A 14,025-nucleotide genomic window follows, 5' to 3' on the forward strand; every position below is an offset into this window, starting at 1 on the left:
GCACATTTCATATCATATAACTGGGCTGGGTGCCTATCATGTTAGTGCAGAATTATTAGAACTTGCAAGTTTATAATTGTCTGTGTCTTTATTGTGGAGATTTCGCCTAACATTTTGCTGTGTCACTGGGACAGTAAATGAGAAGAAATCTTCCTCATGGGGACACAAACAGCAATAAAACCTGGTGGGGTTTAAATATTCCTTACTCTTTAAAAAATGAAAGTGGTTGTAAACCTCGGACATGAAATCTGAACCAAGCACCTAATTCTATAGTGTTTACTTGCCCCTCAAGGCACTAAGGGGTTTATTTCCTAAAGCCGGAGAGTGCAAAATCAGTCTCGCTTCTGCCGAGAAACCAATCAGCTAATAACCTCACCTTGTTCATTTTAGCTTTGGCAATAAAACCGGGGAGCTGATGCTGGTTTTGATGCAGAAGTGAGATTGATTTTGCACTCTCCAGGTTTAGTAAATGAACCCCTAAGTATCATTTCTCTCTGATGTTTTATGCCTCTATTAGCATAAATCACTTCTGACATTTTCCTGACACCAAGACAAAAATAGTGACAAGGGAGGGGGCTCCTGCTGATTGACAGCCTCAGCTGTGCACCTGTATACTCTGTGAAGGAGGGTTTGTCTCTTCTTCCCTCCAATCAGCTATCAGAGCTTTTGTACAATGTGTAACTGCAGATGCCCGCCCCCTGCTTAGCGAAGCCATGAAAAACCCTTTTCATTTCTGAGTTTTACAAGGCTGTACAGGACAAATGGCTGCTAATAATCGGGTATAACTTGATTTGTTTAATCTCCGTGAATTATCTGAGGCCTGTCACTTCACTGTGCATAGATTAGGGTTTACTACCACTTGTCTGGGATTCTACTTTGATAATATAAGTATTTTTTGAAAAGATGTACCATTTTTCAGCAGCCACTGGGAAATAGATCTCATAGAAATGTTCCTGATTACTTTTGGACTATTGTCTTTTTTTAAACATTGCAAAATAAGTACAGTATCTGTATTCATCTCTATTTCACAGGTGGGAAAAAGCAGTACAAAAGCCGATCTCTTAGTGTTTGCCAATGAATTGGAAGCAGATGCTGACATGTTGGTGAGTTTGTGTTGGCTTTGCCATGTTATTTGTTTAGAAAAGACCTACAGGAGTGGATTGGGCTGCACATAGCTACGTAACTCTGCCAGGTGGTGCTATGTGTATGTGCACTCGTAACCTGAAGTTCTTATGATAGAATAAAGAAAATGTAACCAGGTAGGCACGAGCATCCATACATTTCCTCCTTCTTTTTCGTATGCAGTGTTCAAGTTTCTGATAAGAAAAGGGCAAATGAACCAACAAACATTAAGGACCTTTTTTTTTAGCAAAACACGCTAGACATGGTTATGTTTACTCTACATTATCCCTGAGTTTTAAGTCATTCACATGTGTATGTCTCTCCTCCTCTCAGCTTCTCTACCCCCCTTCCCTTCCCATTCATTGAAATTCAAGGAGCTTTGGTTACTTTGGAACCCCCAAAGCAAGAAATTCATTAAGCACAATTGTTAAGCACATTGCTTTTATTTTTTAAGCACCAGTAGGCCATTAAATATGTGGACCTCAGCGTGATGGTCTTACAACTCTGAAGATCATGGCAGGATTGGGCCGCAGTGATGGTGTTTAAGAACCCAAGAATTGCATCGCTGAACACACTCCTGGCCTATAAAGTTCTGTCTATTGGCCAAGATGAATTTGTTAGACAGATGGTTATTGCTCCTCTGAAATAGTGCAGTGCTCACATGCGCTCTCTATGTGCTTATCTGTACACAAATCTCTAAAGGCTCATCCGGCTGTCATCTACTATCTATGGTCTGCTTTATTGTTGTATAGATTGTAGTTCTGCACCAAGGCTCATAATGTCACTGTTGTAATGTTGGGGGAGATTTACAGATGTAATCTGTGTTATGTTTTATTAAAGATGGCATCCACAGTAAAGAAATAAAATTGGCAAGTTGTGCCATTTATGCTACCTAAGGTTGCCTTGCCACTTTATAAATGGGGTGACAAAGCAGTTGGAATTTTCAAGGGGACCATTTGTCCCTCATGCTATAGAGTTGCTCACAACTGGACAGAAACCGAATTGTAGCTGACGTTACCTATATTTGTTCAATTTGTAAGCTCCTGGGCTTTCATTTTCTGCACTTCGTTTTCTACTTGGGAATCACTGACTTAGGTTAGGCATGCAGGTCAGGATTCTGACTGCACTGGCTACATACTTTGAGGTCTGTAATGGGCAACTAATGAAGTAACTCCTGCACATCTATGCTTTAATTACATTTTCCTGGCACCAGGCTCCATTCTCAGCATTTTATAGATGCCAGGAATGGGCAAAGATCATACTTTGCCTGTGACACATGCGCAGCACAGGAAAACATTTTTATGGCCGATAAGCAAATTCAATTTTGGCAGTAAAGACTTAATCAATGCTGAAAAAAGTTTAATATTAAGTGAGCGATAAGAACAGGAAAATCAGTGTAATGAACATCTTTTATTTACAATTCAAACTGCGGAGAGAAGTTGGGAAGTGAAAAAACACAAACATCCATACTCACCTACAGAATATGTCTGCAGCATCGGTCCCCCACTGGCTCTACCATGACCATTGATTGCTTAGTTCTCTGGGTCCACTCTGAGGACAGAGTGGTGACCGCCAGTCGCCACTCTGTGTTCTGCCCCTCCAGTGTTCACTGGAGCACCGGGCTGTGGAGAGGGTGGGAGTGGCTGGCTCTTGCTCTCAGGAGTGTACTGAGAGACTGAGCCAGCTGCCAGTTAGACATGCCAGTTAGACATGTGGGTGGATCCCAGCATTCTTGTCGGGATACATCCAAAGACTAGAGTGGCTCGTGACATCAGCCGACAGCGCCCTTTAGCCTGCTGTCAGCTGATTCTGGGTCACAGGAGTGCAAAAGCAAATTCACTCCTGGGACCCACACAAGAAGTATGACCAAACAAGCTTTGGCCATACTTCTTTTTATTTGTTTTAGAAATAAGCATTTAAAGGAGAAGTTTGAGATTTATAAAAAAATAAACCTTCATACTCACTTCTATGCTGCAGCTGTCCCTAGTAGGTTCTAAGAACAAGAACGGAGTAATCATATGATTACTGGTCTGCTCAGAGTGGAGACTGTCATTCAGCGTTCTTCAGCCCCTTTAGTGCTCACTGGAGCACCAGGCTAGGGGGGTGGGGGCTCACCTGGCTTCATCTCTCAGCCAAACGCTGAGAGTTTTAGGCAGCTGTCAATCAGGCAGCTGGGTGAACCCGGACATGGACTTGGCAGGTTACTTCATCTAATTAGCTAATTACTGTTAAAGCACTCTTTATGACTGTAAGAAGTAACATTGAGCAGATTGGCCTCTACTATAGATTATACAGTTTATCCAATGATTTTCATAACACAGACTACAGCTATATAAATTAACTTCTCTAATACGTGCTTCAATGCTGCCTTCAAATATCATCCCTTTATTTGTTAATGCTTTGATAATCATAAATGTTCTTTGTATCTGTCAGTAATTTGGATATTTAAAATGCTTCATCTAAAGGATCAGTTCTAACAGAACTGGGAATTCAGATATTAGGGAAACCTGGTGGGTTGTACCATTCTTGTATCTCCTGAGTCCCCCCCCCCCACAGAAGGGTTGATTTGCTAATGGCTAATAGACTGTGCACTTTTCAAGTGTAGCTGCTCTGGGGCTTAGTAAGCTTTGTTGACTTCCATCATCCAATCATGCGCAATCAAAAAAAGCTGTATTTTTTTTTTCCGACGTGATTGGGTATTCACTGTAAAGTGAAGTGTTACCTCATTTACTAAGCACTGGAGCAACTGCACTGGCAGGTTATTTGCAGTTTACTATTGTTCTTTAGTAAATCTACCCCAGGGACTCATTCCCTTTCCTGCATTCTCCATAACTTACAATGCAAGGAGGATCTAGCAGAAAGAGAGCAACTCCTCTTCTAATATCTGTGATGGGAGGACGGGAGGAGTGGTTTAGTGTTCTAGCAACAGGTAAACTAACACTTTAGATCGCAGGGATATGCAAATAGCGGACCTCCAGCTATTACAAAATCATCATACCTCTGCCTCTGGGTGTGATGCTTGTGGCTGTCAGAGTCTTGCTATGCCTCATGGGAATTGTAGTTCTGCAACAGCTGGAGGTCCACTAATTGCATATCCGCTAATTGCATTTAGAGGGCACAAGTCCCGTACCTGAATTTAAAGTGGATTTTGGTGATTTGGTCATGTTCTCCTCCGTGGAGTGAATTCTTCATTGAATTCTCCATATATTGCTATTAAGAATTATCTCCATTATAGAGAAAGGGTTTCAGACTAATGTCCCGTTCACACGTTCTGATTATCGGACCACAAAAGTCGATTTCGGACAGATCGTTCGATAATCTGATCATTAGTACGCAGCTTTTGACAGCCGATCACGACAGTCCGTCCAACCAAATCCGAAGGGACAAACAGGAAAACTTTGGTCAGATGACAGCCCATCGTACGACAATCGTGTAGCCAGTACAGTATGCGTCCAATAAAAGTCATTCAACAAACACCACGCATGATCGGAAACACGAAAATAAACCAGAAGGGCACACAGGTCACACGTATTTGACATCATTTAAAATACATAGCTACGCACAACGGAAGATTTTTCCAGAATCGTACGACAAAAATCTTACACACATTTTGCACTGTTGTATTCGATCTTAGTTGTATACAAAAAAATGTGAACGATCTGTCTTACTATAATCGGAACATGTGTATGGGGCATATGGAATCAGGAACTGAGGAGAAATCTCCAATAGCGTTACAGACCGAATTAAAAACCTGACAAAGGTTCTAATCTTTCCCCAACCTCGGCAGAACTGTCTACCATTTAATTTATTAAATAAACGTTTGTTTTGTAGGTCAGGTACAATTAATTGTTTGTTAACATTTCATTAATTGCAGCCATTCGTGTGATGTCATTTGCGAAAATAACTAATGGATTAAAACCGCATTAATATATATTCCTTATTTTTGTCATGCTTGCTAAAAATAACTAAATGCCTTTTGTCTCAGAACTTTGTTTCTATTATTTTTTTAGCCAAAAGGAGCATTAGGAAATGCTTTAAAAGGACACGCTAATATTATACGGATGATACATATTCAGCAGATTGTACCGATGGAGCAGACAATGGTAAATCCATATGGATTTTGGGTTTATCTACTAAATGCAGATAGTTACATTTTTGCTGTATATCTAATATTTGTAGCAGTGTTTCTGAACCTTGTTGTTTTATGGTCTTCAATGTAATAGCAAATCAAACCTTCTCAACCAAGGTCCATCAAACTGTTGGGGGGCATACTGAGGTCAGTGAGAATTAAAAATGGCTCTAATTAAGTGGTCACTGGGAGTAAAAATGTCCTATCATCAGTGGGATGAATAGTCCCCCCCCCCTCCACCCCCATCGTTGGTGTTAGTGAGAAAAACAGTATCTCATCATTGGTGTCAGTGGGAGGAACAGTGTCTCATCATTGGTGTCAGTGGGAGAGGAATGGTGTTCCATGGTTGATATCAGTAAGAGGTATATTGCTTTATGGTTGGTGCCAGTGGGAGGAATAATTCCCTCGGCCTTGATGTCAGTGGGAGGGATAGTACCAGATGATTGGTGTCAGTAGAAGGAATAGTTCCCTAATATTGGTATCTGTTTTAGAAATACTGCCTCAACACTAGTGTCGGTGGGAGAAATAGTGGCCATATCACTACTGTCAATGGGAAAAATAGTTGCCTCATCATTACTGTCAGTGGGAGGAATAGTTCCCCCAATGTTGGTGTCAATGGGAGAAATACTTTCCCCATCATTGGTACAGTATCTCCCAAAAGTTAATACACCCCTCACATTTTTGTAAATATTTTATTATATGTTTTCATGTGACAACACAGAAGTGACAATTTGAGTGTACAGCTTGTATAACAGTGTAAATTTGCTGTCTCCTCAAAATAACTCAACACACAGCTATTCATGTCTAAACCACTGGCAACAAAAGTGAGTACACCCCTAAGTGAAAATGTCCAAATTGGTCCCAATTAACCATTTTCCCTCACCGGTGTCATGTGTTCCAAGGTCTCAGGTGTGAATGGGAAGCAGGTGTGTTAAATTTCGCTCCCGCTCTCTCATATTGGTCACTGGAAGTTCAACATGGCATCCCATGGCAAAGAGGATCTGAAAAAAAAAATTGTTGCTGTACATAAAGATGGCTATAAGAAGATTGCCAAGACAGTGAAACTGAGCTGCAGCACGGTGGCCAAGACCATACAGTGATAATAAAAAATATCAGTCACAACAAATGCGGCCAATCCCTAGCATTCAATGGATAAAGTTTGTATACTGCAGCAGATATTATAAAAAAATCAAGACTATAAAGCAACAATGCAAAGATAAAGCTCAGCATCTAACAGCACTTAGCCCTTGTACACACGGTCGGAGATTCTGAAGGAATGTGTCCGATCGGACCGTTTTGTCGGATATTCCGACTGTGTGGTCTACATCGGACTGTTTCCGTCGCATACTGCGATGGACCAACTTTTCCAACTTGTTGGTAAAATTTTCTGACAAAATGCTCCGATCGGACATACTCCGATCATGTGTAGAGAATTCCGATCGGACAAAGTGCCACGCATGCTCAGATCAAATTCCTACACCAAAGCTATTGGCTGCTAGCGTGAACAAAGTCCCGTCGTAACGAAATAACGTAATCACATCGGATTTTCCGACAACTTCGTCCGACCGTGTGTATGCAACAGTTTCGGACAAAATCCGACAGATTTGGTTGTCGGAATCTCCGACCGTGTGTACAAGGGCTAATACATGTCTTAAATTACATATATGCAGTTATATGTATTACAGTGGGCTATAAAGAGTTTCCACCCATCAAATCAGTTGAATAAACAAGTCCATGCAGAAATGTTAGCGGGAAGTGAGGTGCCGCATAACATCCGAAAACATAAGAGTTCATGTATCGCATCCCATCACCAATCCACCTCGTGAGCACCCCTATGGTGATGCACTCACTGCAATGCTGAAAGAGATGAGCCTGATCAATCCCAAGGTAAATGGAGCAAATGTAAATGTTTTCGGATGTTATGCGGCACTTCACTTCACTTCCCGCTAACATTTCTGCATGGACTTGTTTATTCAACTGATTTGATGGGTTGAAACTCTTTATAGCCCACTGTAATTCATGTAACTGCATATATGTAATTTTAGATATGTATTAGTGCTATTAGATGCTGAGTTTTATCTTTGCATTGTTGTTTTAAAGACCATACAGTGGTTTACCAGGACAGGTTCCACTCAGAACAGGCCTTGTCATGGTCAATCAAAGAAGTTGAGTGCAGATACTCAGCGTAATATACAGAGATTGTCTTTGGGAAATAGACGTATGAGTGCTGCCAGCATTGCTGCAGAGGTTGAAGGGATGAGGGCGTCAGCCTGTCAGTGCTCAGACCACATGCCGCACACTGCATGAAATTCGTCTGCATGACTGTCATCCCAGAAGGGAGCCTCTTCTAAAGACGATGCACAAGAAAGCCCACAAATAGTTTGCTGAAGACAAGTAGACTAAGGACATGGATTAAGGACATGGACAAGGACAAGGACAAGCAGACTAAGGACATGTACGCCGCCCGTACCCCGTGACCACGTCCTATCGTGACGAAACGCGTAGGGAGGAGGAGCGACGTCCTGACGCCACCATCTCGTGTTGTATGTTTTCGGTGTAACGGGCGCTAACCGAGACCGGCCGGCTCGGTTTTGCTGTAACGATCGTTTTAATCTTCATTTCTGTAAGTGCGCATTTGTCTCTTACGTTCGATTAAAGTTATATTTGGGTTTTACACTATTGTGAGTCTCATTGCCTTTTATGTAAATCCACGAACGGGAGTGTATCGAGAGACGAGCGGGCTCTGAAGTCCCTTACATTTCATTCGTGTAGACCCTGGACTGGGGAATCAGTCAACTGCTTTACATGGTTCTCTGTAATAAGGAACCATTCGTTTCTGGTAAGCGGCAATAATATCATTGGTGGAGGCTGAGCACAAGTCACGTTCGTGTTGGATATTTCTACTGTCACTACTTCACTGTGGGAAACCTTGCAAATAGAGACTGTATATGGACTTTTTGAACATTGTTCCATTCTCATTATGTACTCAAACAATTTCCATATTCATGTTTCACTAATGTTATAAGATAACGGACTATTGGATGTTACATTGTTTCACTATTGTTCTAAGACAACAGATTTTTGGATGTTATATTGTTTTTTTGCAGGTTCACCTTATATGAATATTACTTAAGGTATTTTTTATTTTCACCACATATACTTTTTGATACCCAATACGATTTCAATCTTTAGGTATCATTGGTGTAATATATTCTTTTTATACGTTTGGGTTTTGTCAGCAGAGTTTTGCTTGCATTATTTCACATTTATTTGATTACTCACTCCTATTAAGGGTATTCCTTGTTTAATCACACTAAGAAGTATCTGCTATTTTCACTGACTTAGTATTTTCTATCTTTATCAGATAGTCTTTTTTGTCGCATTCTAATCCCTTTTTGGTATGCGACAAATACACCACTAAGTTCAAACTTTTTTGTGAGTTGTTTCACATGGGTATATTTTTTTAGTTTAGTTATTTTCTGTAGCGCAACCCACTCCTTTTTTCTATTGTAACCATGTCCTGTGGTCTGATAAAACCAAGAAAAAATTATTTGGCTCAGATGATGTCAAGCGTGTTTGGCAGCAAGCAGGTGAGGAGTACAAAGACAAGTGTGTCTTGCCTACAGTCAAGCATGGTGGTGGGAGTGTCATGGTCTGGGGCTGCATGAGTGCTGCCGGCACTGGGGAGCACAGTTCGAGGAAACCATAAATGCCAATATGTACTGTGACATACTGAAGCAGAGCACGATCCCCTTCCTTCAGAGACTGGGCCACAGGGCAGTAACGACACACCTCCAAGATGACCACTACCCTGCAAAAGAAGCTGAGGGTAAAGGTGTTGGACTGGCCAAGCATGTCTCCAGACCTAGACCCTATTGAGCATCTGTTGACCATCCTCAAACGGAAGGTGGAGGAGCGCACAGTCACTAACATCCACCAGCTCCCTGATGTCGCCATGGAGGAATGGAAGAGGACTTCAGTGGCAACCTGTGAAGCTCTGGTGAACGCCATGCCCAAGATGGACATTTTCACTTAGGGGTACTCGCTTTTGTCGCCAGTGGTTTAGACATTAATGGCTGTGTGTTGAGTTATTTTGAGGGAACGGCAACTTTACACTGTTATACAAGCTGTACACTCGCTACTTTGTAGGAAAGTATAATTTCTTCAGTTGTCACATGAAAAGATATAATAAAATGTTTAAAAAAATGTGAGGGGTGTACTCACTTTTGTGAGATACTATATCAGTGAGTGGAATACTTCCCCAGTCATAAGTGTCACTGGAATAGTTCCCCCTTCACTGTTGGGTGGCAGAAATAGGCCTCACCGTTGGCATTAGTGGGAGGAACTACTCCCCCATTGTTGGTGTTAGTGGGAGGAATAGTTCTCCCATCATTGGTGTCAGTGGTAGAAAAAATGCCTCATCATTAACGTCGGGGAGAAATACTTTCCCCATTATTAGTATCAAAAGGAGTAATACTCCCCCCACCACTGGTATCATTGAGAGGTATACTTTCTCAATAGTAATACACACAATCGCACATTCCGACAACAAAATCCATAGGATTTTTTCCAATGGATGTTGGCTCAAACTTGTCTTGCACACACAGGGTCACACGTTGTTGGAAATTCCGAACGGCAAGAATATGGTGACGTACAACACGTACAATGAGCCGAGAAAATTGAAGTTCAATAGCCAGTGTGGCTCTTCTGCTTGATTCCGAGCATGCGTGGCACTTTGTGCATTGGAATTGTGTAAACATGATTGGAATTTACGCAAATGGATTTTGTTGTTGGAAAATTTGATACCAGATCTCAAATATTGTGCGATGGAAAGTCCAATGGAAAATGTCTAATGGAGCCTACACACGGTCAGAATTTCCGATAAAGGGCTCCCATTGAACATTTTCCGTCAGAAAAGCCAACCATGATTACAGGGCTTTAGTGTCACTGAGAGGAATAATTCCTCCTTCACTGTTGACGGAGGGATAAATATGCCCCATCGTTCGCATCAGTAAGAGGAATAATTCCTCCATTGTTGGTGTCAGTGGGAGGAATAGTGTCCCATCATTGGTGTCAGTGGGAGAAATTGTTCTCCCATCATTGCTGTCAGTGGGAGGAGTATTTTCCTATCATTGGTAGGATTTGGAAGGCCCCCTCCCCCTTCAACAGTGGAGATTTGAATATGCTCCAGATCCCACACTCTGTTCTACTTGCTGAATGACGTCATGGTCTGAACTTTGCAGTCTGAGAACTATGCACACATTGTGGACCAGACCAGTACCATAGAAAATCTCATAGAGAGGGCGGGGCAAAACATGTTGTGGTCTGGATGAATTGAGCTTAAGCTGCTTTTACCTGCTAACCACTTGGGCAGGGTGGGGTATGCAGTGGCTGGGCTATCTCTTCCTATTTTTTTCCTATAGAATGCTTTGGGTCTGGATGGACCTTTCCTGCACCCTCACTAGGCAGCAGCATCCAACTCCTCGGACCTTGACACCCTTAAGCATTTACACGGGGTAGTTTATATCAAAACAAAAAAGGAAGGCGCACTGACCTAGTGCATTACCATAAAAAGAGCTTTATTAAAAACAGAACAAACAGCAAAATGGCTACTCACAAACGAGTATTGATCAAAGGCAAAATCAATACAATTGGATCCATCGTACCATACATTGACATATCTAGATCAGATGTCAGATGAATTGACAAATACCTCCAGTATTTGAACACCCAATGTTCTAAAGGAGGGCTGCAAGACCTTGTTGACACTACCATCTTATACTGCCGGTATCACACTTCAAAGACCAAGACACCAGAGCGCAGGAGAAGTTTGTGTTGTTTTTTTGGTAGTTTATATCAACCACTTATTTTAAAAGAAATTAGAACCAAAAAAAATCTGATCGTTTTTTTTTGTTATATGGAAAAAAATTACAAGAATTCCGATTGACTGTTGTGGCAAGGAACCTGCCCATTTTCAATAAAACTGACATTAGAGTGGAAATGCATGGACTATTATTTGTCATGTGATTGATCTCAGTATCATTTCTGACCGTTGAATTGAGGGATTCCACCAAGTGGTAACAAATACCTGACTGTTGCTCATGTTAGTCAGTCAATCGTTCTCCCACATGGTGCTGCCAGCTTTGTTTGATCTATGGCAATCACGGGCAAATATTTCACCATGTTTTGTTCTTAGTTAATTACCTAGCTGTGCATAGGCCACTTTAACATCCTCAAAGATGTTGTCAATGCAACATACACACTGTATTATTTTGCACATCTCCATTCTGAGAGTTGTATAAACCTTTGTGCACACAACTCAGTTTCTCTCTGGGTGGTAATGGATTACATAATGAATGAGGCATTGTCACTCAATCCCTACACTGTGATTGCACCCGCTAGGAAATGTGTTGTTGCATTTATACAGGAAATGCCTTATTTTAGTTTTGGGGCTGTAATATGATCAAGCAAGCTTGTATGTTCAATCATGATATAATATGCTCAGGGCTATGCTATGAACTAGTATGATTTATTTTTTTGTATCTGATATCTTTCTTGTTCCTCCTCCCTGCCTTTCAAGAAATATGTTAAAGCTAGGGTAAGCAGCATGATTGCTCACTATATTGTACGTGGTCTGAATTGTTGTTTCAGTGCTAATACCAAAGTTTCGTGCCATGTCCGTTTACTACCCTTAGGCTTGGTTTCCACTAGTGCGATTTTTCATGCGAGTTGGGACTGAAAAGTCGCATGACAAGTCGTACCCCATGATTTACAATGAGTACCGTTCATATCTGTGTGACTTCAAGTCTCAGCGACTTCAAAGTAGTCCCTGCACTACTTTGGTCCCACTTTAATGCGACTTGAGGTCCATAGACCTCAAGAATACACAGGCATTGCTTCAATTTGCGGGAAAAAATCACAGTAAAATTGCGACACCTTCGCACAACTTTGGGGTTGCAATAGTGGAAACCGAGTCTTACTTACCTCCATGCTGGATTCTTATTTTAATTCAGTGGGTGACCTCTTATAACTTCTAGGTACCTTCATTTTACTACTGTTCGCCATTTATTACCTCTGTCCTAATCACTGGAACACTTAAAGGTTCATTGTAATCTTGTCTGATTAGTAGCTGTCTGCCATTTGCAAGGCAAAGTGAAAAAGTTGGCTAATCAATGTTTATCTTTTATTGAGCATCTCAGAACATCATGAAAAACTTTGACAGCTGAAACGCTTTGTCTTTACTCTATTACTCCACATAAAGTGGCCACAGCAAGGTGCTTGAGGTGGGGCTAAAAATCGCTCTTAAAATACATGAAAAAAATCTGACCGAGAAATGAAGTTCACAGTCTACCTTTCACAATCAGGCAGCCTACATTTTAGGAAGTAAGCCCGTAATTTGAGTTATTTTTAAGCAAATGTTGAAGGTTGGGGTTGACACAGCACATTCATAACAGGTCAAACTACTATATATGGTTATATATGGTTACTAAAATCAGATGTAAATTTTTATAAATATATATATATATATATATATATATATATATATATATATATATATAAAATAATACACTATATTGTCAAAAGTATTGGGATGCCTACCTTTACACATGCAGGAACGTTGAGCCTCTCAGTCCGTAGGGTTCACTATTAAGTGGGCCCACCCTTTGCAGCTATAACAGCTTCAACTCTTCTGGGAAGGCTGTCCACAAGGTTTAGGAGTGTGTCTATGGGAATGTTTGACCATTCTTCCAGAAGCGCATTTGTGAGGTCAGGCTTGAATGAGAAGGCCTGGCTCGCAGTCTCCGCTCAAATTCATTCCAAAGGTGTTCTATTGGGTTGAGGTCAGGACTCAGCCAAGTTCAAGTTCCTCCACCTCAAACCTCCTAAACCTTGTGGACGGCCTTCCCAGAAGAGTTGCAGCTGCTATTGCTGCAAAGGGTGGGCCAACACAATACCCTACGGACTAAGACTGGAATGCCATTAAAGTTCATGTGCGTGTAAAGGCAGGTGTACCAATACTTTTGACAATATAGTGTAAAGTATATAACTTTTTTTTTTATTATTTAACCCAAATGTTATCTTGCTGTAAATTTTTATATTTCAGAGTGATTTGACTCAAAGCATTAAGCTGTTAGAGAAGACATCATTTGACATTGAGGTATGTCACCAGCAGTTGTGAACATATAAACATTAATTTTAAAACACTTTTTTTGTTTTAATAATGCATGTGAACAGGAGAGTATATATATAATGCTATTGTTCTTGTGACACCTTTATCTATTTTGCTGTAGTACTAGCCAAACTACATCGCTTATCAGCCAATATAGTTTTCTACAGAATAAGCCCAATTATCGGGTCCATGCACACTGGCTTAAAAATCGCTGCTTCTATAGGAGTTTTGTGTTCTGCCTGTAAAAGCAGCTCAATGTTATCCTATGTGTCCATGCACGTTATGCCGCGTACACACGGGCGGACTGTATGGCCTACTTAGTCCGCCGAAACACATTTCAGCGGACAGTCCGCTCGTGTGTGGGCTTCAGCGGACTTTTTCAGCGTGCAGTCCTGCGTACTAAGTATTTCGGATTTTTCGAAATACTGTCCGTCGTACTCGCATTTCGGCGGACAATCCGCCCGTGTGTATGCCAGTCCGCCGTACTTTTGAAATGAGCGGACTTTTCCCGCCCGGAGAAAACTCCGCTCATTTCGAGCGGGTATCCAGGTAGGCGGGGCCCGCGAAGGAGACGTCGCTGGCCCCCGACGCCTGGTATGGACTA

General features: G+C 41.4%; 1 protein-coding gene across 14 annotated transcripts in view; it reads left to right on the plus strand.

Annotated features, from left to right (window-relative positions):
* The window catches only part of PROM1 (prominin 1), a 377,121-nt gene that overhangs the window by 297,653 nt on the left and 65,443 nt on the right, over positions 1–14,025 (plus strand). For 11 of the 14 annotated variants that reach the window (XR_013272366.1, XR_013272373.1, XR_013272375.1 and 8 more), the window contains 4 exons: positions 1,032–1,103; positions 5,133–5,225; positions 11,832–11,849; positions 13,356–13,409. Coding sequence is in view for 4 of the 14 variants with exons in the window: in XM_077477743.1 (XP_077333869.1) it covers positions 1,032–1,103; positions 5,133–5,225; positions 11,832–11,849; positions 13,356–13,409 (237 nt within the window). In the remaining 10 variants the exon portion in view is untranslated. The remainder of the gene's footprint in view (positions 1–1,031; positions 1,104–5,132; positions 5,226–11,831; positions 11,850–13,355; positions 13,410–14,025) is intronic. The other 3 variants (XR_013272368.1, XR_013272371.1, XR_013272374.1) reach the window with 1 other exon arrangement.

This window comes from Lithobates pipiens, unplaced genomic scaffold (assembly GCF_037356315.1).
Source record: "Lithobates pipiens isolate NorthernLeopardFrog02 unplaced genomic scaffold, aLitPip1_a1.2 Scaffold_13, whole genome shotgun sequence".
NCBI lineage: Eukaryota > Metazoa > Chordata > Amphibia > Anura > Ranidae > Lithobates > Lithobates pipiens.